The 16754-nt window shown below is 38.8% G+C and overlaps 1 protein-coding gene across 1 annotated transcript; it reads left to right on the top strand.

Annotated features, from left to right (window-relative positions):
- The first annotated feature begins 1704 nt into the window (after positions 1-1704).
- mpp1 (MAGUK p55 scaffold protein 1) lies at positions 1705-15532 on the top strand. The gene is made up of 12 exons (XM_034098849.1): positions 1705-2042; positions 6885-7007; positions 7126-7204; positions 7917-8002; positions 8113-8181; positions 10577-10773; positions 11832-11935; positions 12028-12108; positions 12285-12365; positions 12449-12651; positions 14592-14666; positions 14748-15532. The coding sequence occupies exons 1-12, from the start codon at positions 1920-1922 to the stop codon at positions 14922-14924; spliced, it is 1398 nt and encodes a 465-aa protein (XP_033954740.1). The 5' UTR covers positions 1705-1919; the 3' UTR covers positions 14925-15532.
- Positions 15533-16754: the final 1222 nt, after the last annotated feature.

The following is a 16754-nucleotide window of genomic DNA, read 5'->3' as shown; positions in this document are numbered from 1 at the left end:
TTGATTAATTATCTAATGAGTGGACCATTCCTTTAAAGAGCCCGTCCTCCAACACGAACGAACATGACCAATGAGGGCATGAGATAAGTTTGTGCACGAGATGGAAGGCTGACAGGCAGGTGCCGGCTAAAATAACTGGACTGCGGCTTCCACAGAAACATTTTTTCAATGTATTTATTGTCAAAGCATTTAATGTATTCATTGGTATCGGGATGTTAAAGGTCCCATGGCATGGCCATTTCTACTGATCATAATTCCATTGTTGGTATACTAAAATAAATGTATATTGTGCAAACGTCACTAAACCCGAAATACGTCACTATACCCAAGAAGTAAACAATGGAAAAAGAGAAATCTCCAACGAGGCGTTCTGGGGCAGCAGACAGGTATTTTCTGTGTAAGAGTTGTACTCGCTACAGGGTGTACTTTGAGGGTTTGTGACTCTGCAGACGGTTTACATGCATACAAAGCTACATAACACACAAGGGGACGGGTAATAAAATCATGACATGGGACCTTTAAGAGCATTCCATGGAATATAACAAAACGTGTTTCTGAAGTGAATTACCCCACCTTTAATGATGGGGTATTTTTGGTGTCTGCCGGTGTATTAATAAATTACGAGATCTGGGTACTCTCCCATTGATGATCGGTAATTAGCACCCAGTATAACATACTGCAGCCTGACACCTTGTTTTATAATGGAGATCTCATCCAGTACACTGGGATCACAGTCAGTAGCACTCCGTTTATGTGCTTCCTGAAGCCTGGCAATGCAGCCCTGCTGAGGACGCTGCGGTAATGCCGCATTCATGTACTCTCGGAAATTTGAAAGTTTGCATTGGGTGTCGAAGACCTGCTTGAAAAGAGAAAAATGAATGTAAATCATAATGTAATATGAGGGTGCCTTCAACACTATGGAGACAAATCTTTGATAACTGTACGTCTCGATTAATCTTTGTCGGCTTTCATACAACTATGATAATAAGATGAACGAAAAATTACACACACCAAAAAACCAAACCATGTATTAGTGTGCTTCAGATGTTTCCAGACTACAGCCAACTGTCTTAATTACTGAATGGATACAAATAAAAGCATCAAATACATTTTGATCTCAACTATATATCTGTACATTTTCATGACTGCATTTTGCATGGTTGGGACTCTAGCGGTGACAAAATCAGTTCAGTCTATAATTACGAGGAGTTCATTCATATAAAAAGTAAAAGGTTAGGCCTATCCTAAAAATAGTTTATTGGCCAATATACACTTGTTTTATTTATTGATTAGTTGATTTAATCAACAGGTGTGTTTTATACAAAGAACCAAGTAAAATCACCTCTTTAAATTGTTGACAATAGATGTCAATTAAGACGTTACTGAGAAAAACCGTCTAATAATCTATACAAATGTATATCTACACAGCCTATACATGGAATGACCCTATATAAGATAGTTGGATATGCTATGACAATAAATACAGCGTAGAACAGAACATATGCTAAGCTCTTATATAAACATATCAGTGTAGTAGCTACCCCTTTATGTGGCCTTTAATAGAAGCAACAGACAACGCTTTATTTCTGAGAACCAGTCATTGATCAATGCATGACAACAACAAAAAACATCTCGAGTAGTGGGATTTCGGAGCTGACAGAGCGCACTTGAAGGCATCATAAACCTGCCCCTATGACGCATGTTTACTTGCTTTGTGGTGTCCCCGCAGCAGCACATCTCAGGACCTTACGTGCTGCTCCTCCAAACCTTGGACTTTTATCTCAGAGTGACTTATCACACCGGCAGGGCCCTTTATCAGCATATTCCTCTATCGCAGCGCTACTCAGCCGGCCCCTTTGCGGACCTTTGAGCGGGGGCACGTCGGGTTCACAGGGTGTTTTTTTCGAGCTAACGGAAAGATGACGTTAAACTCCAATAAAAACGAACCCGCTGTCGTCCTGGAGTCGGTGAGCAGCGTCCGGACAGCCCTCTCCGACCTGTACCTGGAGCAGCTGCTGCAGAACAAACCAAAGACTGACAAGGTAGGGGTCATTTTTTTGTTGTTGCTCCCCCATATATTGGTGTTTGTTTCCGGGAAGTAGATATGGGGCACATGGACGTTGTTTGTCCCACTAAAAATAGACCCAGTTGTGTATTAATCATATTACAAAAACTGAATAATATCTGAAACAATGAGATATGTAGATGTTTCTCAACTCAGCTGGTCATTAACCTCTGCATTGCTCAGTATTGCTCAGTCAGCCATAGTTGGACCCCAGTAGACATTACATTGGCATTTTTACTTCTGCATTCACCCCCCAAAACTACATTGGAATCTTATGAAGAATTAGGGAAACGAGGCTTTGTCACGTATAATATGTCTTTGACTATGTCAGTCAGTGTTATATAGCCATATACAAATGCCGTGTATGAATCCTATAATAGTCACGTTTAACTGTGACACTCAAGTCAGCATAAAGTAACACCATTAAGCTTATTATCAAAGTTAGGCAATATCAAAGAAGGTTTATAGATGGAAAGTTATGTAAATGTTTAACAGTGCTTCTATGTAACTTAGCCTACAGCTACAAGTGCTTGGCTGCTGTTGATTTAGAGTCAACCGTTATCTGGGCTTGTTTACTGCATCACATTATACCAGGTTGGAGTTTTAGGCATGAACTTGTTTTCAAGTGGAGGCCAGATTATGTTGCGAAACCATTGACTTTGCCTTCAAGCTAGGCAACAACTGATATGTGTGGCCACAAACAGTTTTAATGATTTGGAAAGTTAAATCCTTGACGACCTCCAGGCATAAGCTTGGCTGCTTGTAATACCCAGGGAACTCTGTGTCCTAAAGCTCTTCTCTGAAACTGAAAAGTCAGCACTGAGCTGCTGAGGGAAAGGTTAAAGGAAGGAAACTCTTTCCTGACATCAGCAGTTTGCATCTCAATAGCCTTGAATTGCAATCTTGACAACGTGTTCTTCTACTCATTGCTGATTTGTGAAATCGGTGTCTTCAAGTGGACTCACGTGGTCCATTATCTCACAGTGCACATTGCAGTAATGTGTAATGTTGCTCATAATGTGGTAGACAGTGTACATTTTCAAATGACAGCAAAATACATTTATTTATAATGTCAAGGATAGCAATAAAGTATTAAACTACTTCTTTCCACCATGGCCCTCTTTCCATAGCAATACAGGTTTACGCCGTATTGTACAACTATAGTCATCCGTAAACTTTACGGATGATAGTTACCAGGACCATCATATAGGATACATGAAAAACCAATGTATATTCAAAAAGAAGCCACGCCCTGTTTTATCACCTCTTAATTTAACCATTATTTACACACTAAACATCAAGCTGTTTCACATAAGACTTATACTAATCATGAAGTCATTGTCAGTGTAATTTTCTCATAGACTTCTATACAAATTTGACTTATTTTTGCAACCAGTGAAGTCGCCGTCTGCTGGCTACCATACTTTTTACCTTTCTACCTTGAGTTTGGTAATGCTAGGTAGTGTTGTTCTGCCTTACACTTCAATTACTGTGGACTAGCCTTACATAACCAATAATGCATTTCAACTAGAGGACAGTTACACAATTTGAATGTTGAGCCACATTTTTTGTCATTTTGAGAACTAAACAAGTCTACGCAAGTCAGTCTTCAGGCAGATGGGTCCTAGAAGGAATAGCTTTTAACAGCCTTCCTAGCTATTTCTGTGTAAACGATTCATATTAATCCAGTCCCATAGGTCAGACCTTTTGATCTCCTAGTGTTCCTTCAACAGAGTCATCTCTTAGTCTTCTGGCAGGAGACTCACCCTAATTACTAACAAATGATGTCTTGGCTTAAAAGGCAAATCATCTCTGTATTCAGTCCAGTGTTTCCCATACATTGATTTTTTATTTTGGTTGTCTAATGAATAGTGAGGTGGGCTAATAATCGGAAGGTTGCGAGTTCAAATCCCGCCTGGAACACCACTACTAGTGTGCCCTTGAGTAAGGCACTTAGCCCTCAGTTACTCCAGGGTGACTGTCCCTGTAACTGCTCATTGTAAGTCGCTTTGGAATAAGGCGTCTGCTAAATGCCTAAATTGTAAATTATATTTTTGGGAGAATAAACCCCACAGATCCTCAACTCCGGTGTGTCTCACTCAATAACAACGCAGCGCAGAGCAACAAGAATGTTGTCTACAGTAGCCATGAACTCGCATGTATTTTCTTATTTGAGGGGGGGGTGGGTGCGTGGACCACCCGAATAGGTTAAGGGGCCTTTGGCTTTTCTTGCTGGGGGGGGTAGACAAGGGATATACATCTTAATAGTGTTTAATGTTATCCAGAGATTGGCTGGAAGGAATCTGTTGAAAAAAGCAACTTCAATCAATGTTTATTTATATAGCCCAATATTACAAATGTTACATTTGTCTCAGTGGACTGCGCAGTTTGTACAGAATATCACCCTCTGTCCAACTTCAGCCCGAAGATAAAAAAAACACTGCTTTCTTTTCCTGAGTTGGTTTAGCCGGTCACTCAGACGTTTGCTTATCTTGTTGCTCCTTCACTCCCAATACTGGCATCCAAGTTTCTGAAAGGGACATCATTGTAACACGTTGACTGTTAACAGTGATTGGAACACATTGTGACAAGGCAAAGTAATACTCCCTAATCATTTAGCCCTTTACACTCTGACAGTGTGAGTGATTGATCTGATGGGGCTCATTGTCAAAATGCTGATGATGTTCATTTAATTAAAAATGCCTTTCAGTGCCCTTCAAAATCTAATCACGTTTCATTCCTATTGGCTACTGTTTGTAAAGATGCTGTCCTTTGTTTCAGATAGTTGTAATTGTTTTGTGCCAATGCTTTACGATGTAACCTTTGTAGGTTCCTTGCCTAGTTCTGATGGTTAGTTAATAAAGTAATATGCTATGTGTCTAGAGGGGAACTACCAATATTTGTCTATAGGTTTAGTTTTGGAAGCAAATTTCCACCATTGTGATGAAAGTAAGAATCCTTTGAGCCGTTATAATGACAATATATCTCAAAACTATTTAGGTTTACCTGAAAGGTGACCGAACATCCTAAAACTATAAAAACCCTTTCAGAATTAAGACTTGGTATCTTAAAATAATTAGAAATTCTCTCTCTCTGGATAATGAATAATTTATCTGGAAATATTGACTTATTATCTCAAAATAGTGACTTCGTATTTTGACAAGGTTTCTCATTATTTCATTACTTTGATTACATTCTCTTGATTACTGGCACAAATGGGCTTCCGTATTTTACAGTTATTCCTGGCGATAATGATATAAAGTAGTTTCTCTAAATCGAATAAAACCCCACAGTTGTCATAATTCAATACAAATTGTGGCGCTTGTGAGAAGTGTATTAACAACAGTCATTAGATCCCTAATGTGTGGTTCCACAACATGCATTTCCTAATGTATTTTAGAGCAGCTCTTTAGAAATATTAATGGGAGTTCAGTGAGAGAAATCAGTGTGTTTCCAGGATATATTGATCTGCAGTCAGACTGCTGGACAGATTCCTTTCCTCAGAGGATGTCATTTCATCAGTTCCTTCTGGGACTCCGGCCAAACACTCCCTCCTGGTACAGAACAATCCTGAAATCTATCAGCACGAGATTGATAAATAACTATCATGTTGCAAGCTCCTGCATTCATTTTGAAAATGGTGTACTAAACAATTGTTAGTTTTATATTATAACAATGTTACCAGGAACACATATGTGTATTAAAAGGGTATAAATAAAACGAATCGAAAAAACTTGACACAGTCATTCCTGCCTGTGGTAGACTCTAAACTGCTGTCACGGTGTGCACAGTATTTTAGGGCCCAGGTTTTACAGTAAGCGAGGAGGGGGAGGAGGAGGAATGTGGTAATAATATGTATTGGTTTATTGTAGCGCTGACGCTAGAAGATAGATAACAATTGTGTTTTTATGATTTATTTCCGGCCAAAAAAATAAGTGCTGACTTAGGAAGTTGTATCTTTTTCAGCTTAGAGACCAATTTATATATCTTTTTTATATTGTTCATTCATGGTTCTATATTATACGTGTTATATTCACAGTAGGCCAGCTTACCCCCCAGGGATCAGGACCTTGTGTCATGTGGGTCCTCAGTGATGCCATTGTGTTTTACTTTTCTCGTATAGCTTTATAAATATATGGATTTAACTGTGACGGTGATCAGGACAAAGACCACCTTTCTTGCCACCATACAAAGTTGTTGTTTTAAGAACAAATATTTTTACTATATCATTATAATGATTTACTGGAACTTTATCTTTTCACAAGTCTATGCTTTTATTTTATTTGTTTCTTTTACTGGCAGGAATGAGTTTCTGTATGTAAACTATAGAATAGTTTCTCTACATTTGGAAATAACAGTAATGTAATTAAACAATACAATAACTGGAGATTTCCTGTTTGTGGACCTGCTTTTTGGTCAGTCGTTAGATTCCTGCACCAAACTTTTAATATGGCTTTTAAGACTCTTCAGAAAATATAACCTTGCTTGCATTATTGCTACTCTTAAATGTGTTCACCTGATGACTCGGGTGGTATCCATGACCACATGGACCAGCTGGACCAGATCAATGGACGTGGCTAATGAGGTGTTTATAACATCGGGTTAATTTTCAACCTCGAACATATGTTGAAACTGCAAATGAAACGTGGCTGTTATCACTCAAGTCATTAGCATAACAAGTAGCAGCTATTAGAAATGCATGTTATAATTATCTGACTGACTGTAAATCTTGAGTTAAATGACTTGCATGACGGAACGTTTTATTTAGATTGAGATAAAAAAAAAATGACTATTAATGTGTGTTTTTGTTTTTTAACAGGCTTCTATGCAAATCTATGAGAGCAAGGAGGTTTACACCAACGGCAGTGCAGGACACATGAATGGCACAGAACTGACCAGGATGAAAGAAGTGGAATTTGAAAAGGGTCATTCAGAGCCCATGGTATACTATCCCCACACACACGCACACACATGCGCACGCACGCACACACACACACGCGCTTATATTTTAATATTTGTGTTGCTAATGCCTCCCCATTGACTGTGGTCTCTGTCCGCAGGGGGTCACTCTGAAGCTGAACGACAAACAAAGGTGCACTGTGGCCAGAATACTGCACGGAGGCATGATCCACAGACAAGGTACTTCATCCCATTTTCTTTTGAGTGCAAGTGTGTGAGTGTGCCGACCTGGTGTGTGTGTGTGTTGGAAGGAAAGTTCTCTAGTTAATAGTCCGTCCCAGTCACAGCAAATCTATCCAGGCATTAGTGGAGAGTGCACCCGAGGGGAAACGAGTGAAAGAGAAAGGAGACATTTTGTGACTCCTGCTTTGTATATTTATGGATTTGTGGGTACTGAATTATTAATCAGTCGGTTTTATTTTCCATCTATCTCTCTACATCTTTACGTAGGTTGTACAACAAGATATCTATTTTATTTAATATTACTTATCTTTAACTATCTTATTTTTTATTAAGTGTTCAAACATGGCATTCTATGTATTATATCCAAATACATTGTATTATTATTTTTTCAATATAATGTCTGTAAGTAGGGCAACAGATAAGTTATACTGTATCTCAGGCCATACACAAAATATTCAAGTTTAAATATTTGAATTGTAAATGACATTATTGAGATTAGACTGTTAAGTTTGGGATTTTTGAACTTCTCTTAAAATTGTGTAAACTGTAAACCTGATTTTAAGCATTTAACCAATAATAAAAACCTTCTAAATCCATAGACTTTTGAGACAAGGGGAGCAGACAAGTGCAAATACATGCTGACACATTTTCAATGTAGGACTTATATTTAGAATGACTACAGCTCTCCTTGTTTCCTCTCTCTTACCAGGCTCCTTGCACGAAGGGGATGAAATAGCAGAGATCAACGGGAAAAGTGTGATGAACCAAACTGTAGACCAGCTCCAAAAGATCCTGGTAAGTTAACATTTGTTAACTTGGATCTTAAATTCGATGCAAATCTTTATGAACGTATTGCACTCGTACAACTAGATATACAAGTCTAACTGAATCATCTGTCCATGCAGAAAGAAACAAACGGAGTAGTCACTATGAAGATCGTTCCCAACGTGCAGAGTCGATCCCGAGCCTGTGAGGTAATGACATGCCCGGCAGAGTATGCACTTCTGATTGTGAAGAATTTGTTGTGTTTTGATTTTGCTTTTCTCCAAAATCGTTTAACTTTGCATGAATAAACCAAGAAGAATTAGCTCAACATCCAATGATACCTAGCGGTACAGTATAATCCACGTAGATGGCATTTGATTGCATTTCTTTCAGTTTTTCGATCTACAAATCACTCTTTAAGAAGGATTGTGTTCTCTGTGAATCAGGTGACCTACTGTTAGGCAATGAACAACCCAGGTGACTATACAATGAGTTTACATTTCAAGTCACTCACATTAGTGTTGCTAGTTTCAACTGAACCACTTTGGTCGTGTATTTCCTCCTGCCATCTACTGACCATATCACAATTTCTCCACCCGCCGATAATGTGCTTTTTGTGCATTAAGAATGGCAGCTTGCTTATTTGAACAACATTTAACAATAGTCGATGGCAATTTGGAATAACAAAAAAGGCTTGAATTGAATTGCCACGAAGAGGAAATGAATACCGAATTCTAAGTTAGGACTTTGCTGTGGTCAGTGATGGCAGTCTACTTAAAAGCTTCTAGTCCATTAATATATAGGCGTAGAGCATCATTTTTGGTGACCCAGACCACTCCAGTGTACCCACTTTGGTGACAAAAAATAGTTGTACTTATTCGTCTGTGTACAGCTTCCACTTGGAGTAACTTGGCGAAACCACAAATGTTTCTGAACTCTACTAACAATAGTATTACTTTACCCTGAAGAGAATTGACATGTGTTCCTGCTGTGATCTTTGACAGTTTAGGCAACAATAGTAGAGATGGTATTCTAATCTGGGGCATTAACAAGCTTTACGCAAATGCTCAATTGGAGGTAAAGAAATGTATTTTCAGTTTACTCGGTTATGTTTTTTTTGGTTTAGTGAATTAAGCTGTCAAATATCACATCATGAGCATTTGAATTCTGTGTGAGGGTGGATTTCCCTATTAACATTTTCAGAATCTGAATGTTTTCTGTTTATATGTCCCTAAATAATAGTTTATTCTTGAGGTACTGTAAGTCCAATATTTGCTGATTCAAACATCATAATGATAAGCTCTCAATAAAACAATATAGGTGGATTTTGTAAGCTGTTACAACGTCTGGTGCAACGTTAAATGGAGAGTTGCACATGAGAGCTATCACAATATAGCTGAGGTTGATATTTTGAATATATATTCCACAAAGCTTTATGGCTTAAACATTGAAGAAGAACAACATATTTAATTTCAAGCTTCGCGAAAGCTCACTTTAAAGAGTGGTGTAAATAATGACCGTCCATCATGACTGAGTATTTTCTTGACTGAGCAAAGTATTTTCTCTGTGTATTGCTCAACTGCAAAATATCTGCTTCTTATGCAACACATATGCAAAGAAAGTGCTCGTTAAGCATCTGGCACAGCAGTGCGTCATTTGTGACAAATATACCAGATTTAATGAAATGTGGACAAAGGGTTTTAATAGAGCTCAGACAAACTAGATGTGCTGTGTTTCAGAATGAAATGGTTCACTGAAACGTACTTACAAAAAGTTTTTGTTCAGCAGCAATAAGTACACAGGTGCCGGAGACATTCTTCCTTTGTTGATGGAATTATGTAATGGCTGTAGAATAATGACACCAAACCTTTAAAGGGGCCATATTATGTGTTGGGGAGTTTCCCCTTTCCTGTAGAGTGTCTTATAGGTTTGTGTGTTATTTATTAAGTTATTTCCAGAGGGAGTTTCTTTCCCACCACCACCCTCCCCCCGTGCCTGAAACGCCTCCATTGTAGTCCCTTGTTTACTTCAGTAACATAGTGACATCGCTACGTGACTCTCCCTCTTCTATTGGCTAGCACTCCAACACATTGTACTTGATAGGCTAAGGGGTGGGACATCTCTGCGGGTGACTAATCATAACAGAGCAATTAGTTAGGGGCCAACTCGACAATTTAGTTTATGGTTGCTATCCCCAGTTAAGAACAACCAGAGTAATGTTAACTCTCCCAGGCAACAGAGCCAAAGAGCTTACGAGGAAGAAAAGGCAAAGAGTTGGTGATAAAACATTTGTATTTCTAATAAGCGAGTGCATAAATAACTTGCCTACTTATTAATACTACTGGGTCTTTTTCTCTGCACTGAGTTCTGGGTTTCTTGTTCTTCGGGATTCTTTAGGTTGCCTTTAGGACTAACGTTAGCTAGGCTACTAGCGGTAGCCATGTTGCTAACAACATAGGAACAAGGAGATCAATCTTCTGTTCATATAAAATTCAACGAAACGATAATATCTTTTTACCCTCTTTAGTTGTTGGAAGCTCTGAGGTATATGATGGTTGTCTTTGCCCCAGTGGAACCAACTGTAACACCACTCTTCATCCACAGGTGTACATGCGGGCCCAGTTTCACTATGACCCCGCTAAGGATGACATCATCCCGTGCAAAGAGGCAGGTCTGAAGTTTGAAACGGGTGACATCATCCAGATCATCAACAAGCAGGACCCTAACTGGTGGCAGGGCAGAGTGGAGAGCAGCGTGGCTGACTTCGCCGGACTCATCCCCTCCCAGGAGCTGCAGGAATGGTACACAGCTCTGTCAAACCATCTGCATCTTAATGTAATGTGTCAAGGGCGTAGGTCTCATTTAAACATTGACAGGGCACATATTGGACCGGGGGTTCTGCACTAGGAACAGCATCAAATGCTTAATTTCTGGGGTCCTGGTAATTTGTAGTCACCAATTTAAATTGTAAATAACTTTAGTTACGCAATGCGAAAACACAAATTAAGGTGACAGTAAAATGTCAAGCATCCTTCATGGCTCCCCTCTTTTGTGTTTGTAGTTTAGCTGGGGAAACCACTTTCAATGAAATGTGACTCACACCTATTTATGACAACGATACAATAGTTCATTTAAAATACTTTATAAACACTTTTTATAGCTATAACATGTGATCCAGCTAAAAATAAGATAATAGTCAAAACGTTCTGCACTTTCTAAATATATCCTCTATATCTGTGTTCTCTGAGATATCGTAATATTTTGACAATATTATAAAAAAAAGTCCTCATTCAATGAGAATAAAGTTATAAAATGTAAGAATGAAGTCATAAATTAATGTTAACTTAATACTGAGGTAGAAAATATAGTATAGTGTGCGGGGAGGCGTGTGGTGCAGTGGGTTGTGCGTTGGTGTTGGGATCGGGGCTCACAGGTTCAAACCCCGCTGCAGTCAGCATGTCGTTGTGTCCCTCAGACACTTCACCCCAAATTGCTCCTGTGGGTATTGTCCACAGTATTGAGTATGTAAGTTGCTTTGGATAAAAGCGTCTAACAAGTGACGTGTAGTGACGTGTAGTGACGTGTAGTGTAGTGTGTGCAGCGTAGCGTCTGCCTCTGCTGGGTGACGCCAAATCTACTTGGATAAACCATACAGAGAACTGCAGTACAAACTAATACTAAAATTGGTAGTACATTAATAATGGCAAATGATTAACTCTATGCATGATTGTGATAACAAATGGTGTGTGATCTGTCTCAAAGCAAATGTTTGACTTTTTACTCCATGTATAGTATGGCTGTTAGTGCAACATCAGCATAGCACTGATTGACCTTGAACTAAATCTCTCTTCCCATGCAGGAGGGTGGCGAGTAAAAGCAAGGCCAGGCAGGGCAGCCAGTCCTGCAGCCCGTTTGGAAAGAAAAAGAAGTGCAAAGACAAGTACCTGGCCAAACACAGCTCCAGTGAGTGTCTCAAAGGAATCTTGATACGTTTTCTTTAGTCATACTGCAGCGTGGGTTTGTCTGTAAAAAAAACTAAATATTTTCTGTTGCAGTTTTTGACAAGCTGGATGTGATTTCTTATGAGGAGGTTGTTCGGCTCCCTGCTTTCAAAAGGAAAACACTGGTGCTTATCGGTAAGCTACAGTATTTATTAGTGGTATAACATTCTAAGAGGCTTAATAAGGTATTTCTGATCATCAACACTGAACACATGTTTCAAGAATATTACTTGAAAATGCACATCACTCTAATTAAACCTCAAATGTTACATGAAATGTCATTGGAAATAAAAACATGCTTCTGTTTTTAGGTGCACCTGGCGTAGGAAGGAGCCATATCAAAAATGCACTATTGACCAAATACCCTGGGAAGTTTTCCTACCCTGCACCACGTATGTATAACCACTTTCCTTTCCTTAGATGAACGACATTTGCTGAAAAGTCCTTTAGCTAAGTCTTTGAACTTTTCCCACAGACACCACCAGACCCCCACGTAAAGAGGAGGAGGATGGACAGGAATATTACTTCATCTCCAACGAAGCCATGACCAAGTGCATCTCAGGAAATGAGTTCCTGGAGTACGGCAGCCACCAGGGATTTATGTTCGGTACCAAAATTGAGACCATCCAGAAGATCCACGAGCAAGACCAAATCTCTCTGCTGGATGTCGAGCCGCAGGTACGCATTCATCGACTGTTCTGAAGACATCACATGACACAGCTGTGATGGAGGGAAATGTTACTTTTTGTTTTACTTTACCCAGAGTTACATAAAGTTAAAGGGTGACCTTTCAAAGAGGATAATAACTTGCATAACCTGAGAAGCAATATTAAAATTCCCCCAACATCTTTGTTATGGATAAAAAGATGCACCCTGTGAAAGTAAATGGCACGCTAAATATGTTTCCATGTAATAAGCAGTTTGTTCCTCACTTTTTAATAAGAAAAAATATCCCATTACAAAACTTATAAATTAAAATATGTGTTCACTGAGTTAAATAATGGATCCACCTTCAGTCCTGATCATAACTACCAAACTATGTATTTATTTAACTATTTTAATGCCAGTTTGTTTACATAAAATGTAAAAAGAAAATATTAAATACTATGGGGAATTTGAACACTATGTGTTAAAGATTAAACAAAGATCATTTATTTCTAATGCATTTCCATTTAGTTCATAACCCTAACCTTAATGCAGCGATACTCAACCCGCGGCTCGCGGGCCGCATGCGGCTCCTTTAAGACTAGTTGAGGCTCTTTTAAGTCCTACTTAAAAAAAAAACCGAAAAACAAAAACATTGTCAGCAGAATTCATCAACATTTCATTATCACTCACAAGTCACACGTCAGTCATCACACACATCAGTCTATTAAGCCGCCCCCCCCATCCCTCTGAACAACCAATCACAAATTATTTCAGGTTTCGCGCTCTGATTGCAGGTGCGCGAGATAATTGCTCCGTCACACTGGGAAAACTAGCTTACAGCACTATGCAAAAATGGTAAAGGAATATAGGAAACGAAAATATGAAGAGGAATATCGAACATTTAAAGAGGACTGGGAACTCGAGTTTTTCTTCGTCTCCACCGGTTCAGGAAAATGCATCTGCCTGCTTTGTGACAACGTCATTTCACAATTTAAAAGGTCCAATTTGCAGCGCCATCACGACACAAAACACCCGAAGTTCAGTACCGACTTTCCGAAAGGTGGAGAGTTGAGGGCGGAAAAGCTTAGTGACATATTACTATTATCCATATTCTCAAATGCATAATGGTTTCACGGAGGAAAGGAGCGTTTTTGGATTGTGGCTCTTGCAAAAATATTTTTTCGTCAATATGGCTCCTGATTAGGACAAGGTTGAGTACCACTGCCTTAATGCATATTATGTAACCTTAGAAGAAAATCTTAAATTACCATAAAAATACTAGATATATTTATTTTCATTGTTTTTCTTTTTTCTTTAACACCAGTTGTAGCGTCAGCAGGAACAGACATTTGTCGCTGAGAGGCTGAAGTCGGGCCTGGTTGCCTTTGTCAGACACGCCATCACAAATGAAGTCTGGTATCCAAAATGCGTTGAACAAAAAGCTTACTTTAATAAAGATCACCAAGTTATTGTAATTTGCACACATATATACGGTCTGAATAATCGAGCTGAGAAAAATAGAGTGACTCTCTCGCCCACACACCTCACACAGATGAATAGGTGATTATATTACCCATGGGTGCCGCCCATACCCATATGACCAAACTGATCTATCCCATAATAGATCCAGAAATAATAAATAATAAGATTATAAACAAAGCCCAATGCAAAAAGGATAAACAATCAAGCACCCAAATAAATCATACCTCAGAAATCCCAACACTGACATTTCTGGCTCCGACAGCAGTCCGGATAATACCTACCAAATGTTACTTATTTTAACCCTTTAAAGGCCACGTAGGTTGTTTATTGAAAAGAAAAAGCTACAAAAATGTTTTGACACATTAGAATAGGAGCTGTGGTTGAGCTTCCAAAATGAAAAGAATGATATGAGTTTTGAAACTGGTGAGGTATTGTAAAAGGGTAAATGATGCTAACAAAATTCTCTTTTCCCTTTCTTCAACATGTAGACCTTGAAAGTCTTGCGGACGGCTGACTTTGCACCTCTGGTGGTGTTCATCGCTCCGACCAACACATCTGCCCAGGTGCTAAATCTTTATCTGAATACACTAGAGTCATTTTAACACCATCCTGCATCTGCTAACCCTCTGTGTGTTTCCTCGTAGACGGAAAACCTGCTGATGATCCAGAAAGAGTCTGACGCCATTTTGGCCACATATAGACACTTCTTTGATGTGGTTCTCGTCAACAACGACGTGGATGAAAGCGTGAAAGGTGTGGAGGAGGCCATGGAGCAGGCCACCTCCACCCCCCAGTGGGTGCCTGTATCCTGGGTGTACTGACAGAGGTCCGGCACCAGAGTAATACCTTTTCTGTTTTAAAAAAGCAGTGCAATATCACTCCTTACACGACACGAGTTAGTGATGTCCCAGGTGTGTATGGGTTTACTTTTTTTAATTGTCACTGAGATTTTTCTTTTTTGCACAAATGCAACCAAAAAAAAGCAATATGTGGAGATGTTTAGAACCTCATCAGGGTTCTTTTGCTTGATTGTGTAGGCACGTGTGCTTCAGGTTTTTTTGAAGGTCGTTGTGTAGTTTTGGTGATGCACATCTTTGCGATTGTTGCGGAACGTGTGAAAATGCAAAATAGGACCACAACTGTGAATGAAATCATCTTTTTAAATGAGGATTTTATCATGTTAAACAATATTTCTGGAGTCACTGTCTGTTATTTTGTTTTCTCATTAGATTGTGCCATGAAATTGAGATCCTGAAACGGTGTGTTCAGTGTGTGTAACTCCATACGACTATAATGTCTTCTCCACCATGCCTTTTTGTCTGTCATTCAAAACCTCACTTGTCTTGTCTCATCAAAATTGTATATCTCATGGGGTACTGTAAAGGCACTTTTAAATAAAAAATAAATGTCCCAGCTCTGTTGAAACTGATTCTTTGACTGTTGTGTGAAAATATCTTCTCTGGAGCCTTTTAGGACAAATATGGCAGTTTTATGTCAAAGACAAATCTTCAAAGTTCCTTCAACTTTATCCACATAAGACAGGAAAGAACATGGCAGTGTCACTGACTGTAATGTGAGATTTATACTATTTTATAGTTTTAGATGACATATTGCCAGTTTGTCTAGAGTAGACTAAACTTTGTTTTTTTACATTTACTGTCCACTTCAAATCTCTCTCACATTGTGTGTGTGTGTGTGTGTGTGTGTGTGTGTGTGTGTGTGTGTGTGTGTGTGTGTGTGTGTGTGTGTGTGTGTGTGTGTGTGGTCACAGCTCAGGGCTTTGATCAATTATAGATCGAGACTTGCCTATCTGAGCTCTACAATAAAAGTGATGTAGCTGGATTGCCCACACATTACAATTCTCCCCTCATCACAGTGTGGGAGACATAGTTACGGGTTATACATGACAATGCATTTTTTCTCAGTGTTGCCAGTTCCTGTTTGCATTGTGGGAGTTGTGAACTTGCTCAAATCCAAATATATATATATATATACAGATTTGCAAATTCAAGAATGACTTTCTTTTTTAAATATGCATTTTAAATAAAGTATATTAAAGTGATTGACGTTGAGTAATGGAAGAAAAAACATCCTCGAGAAACTGTTCATTTTTGTTATGGTGTGTTGTGTTGGACTAACTGCCAACAGATGTGCAATAACAACGGATGCTGGAGCACAACGTGAACAATTATTTCTGAATCATCATTTTAATAATTACATTGGTTTCTTTATTTCCTGCCATAAAGCTCAGAAAAGATGGATGATTAGCATATGTAATTAGGAAACGTATATTAATATACAAAGCTTTATTCTGTTTTCAATTGAAATGTCCCAGAATAAAAATGAGTTAAAGGATTCCATAAATACAATATATAAAATGTTTACTTAGCATTGTGTTTCCCACATTCAGAACCAGGTATAAAAATATAAAATATGTTGCACAAAAGGATTTTATAATTCCAGATTTCTTCTCGAAACATTTACCAGCTGCATTCTCTCCTGATGTTTTCTCAAGGCGACAGTATACTCGAACAGGGTTGGATTTCTGCAGATAACCCCGAAGAGAAGACAAACTGACAAGTGTGACATTGTAAATACAGAACGTGTGTAACACTGCACACTTTTCAAAACAACAACACTGGTTGCAGGCT

This window comes from Pseudochaenichthys georgianus, chromosome 14 (genome assembly GCF_902827115.2).
Source record: "Pseudochaenichthys georgianus chromosome 14, fPseGeo1.2, whole genome shotgun sequence".
NCBI lineage: Eukaryota > Metazoa > Chordata > Actinopteri > Perciformes > Channichthyidae > Pseudochaenichthys > Pseudochaenichthys georgianus.
The sequence above is the reverse complement of the archived record's forward strand: the minus strand, read 5'-3'. Positions and strand labels throughout refer to the sequence as shown.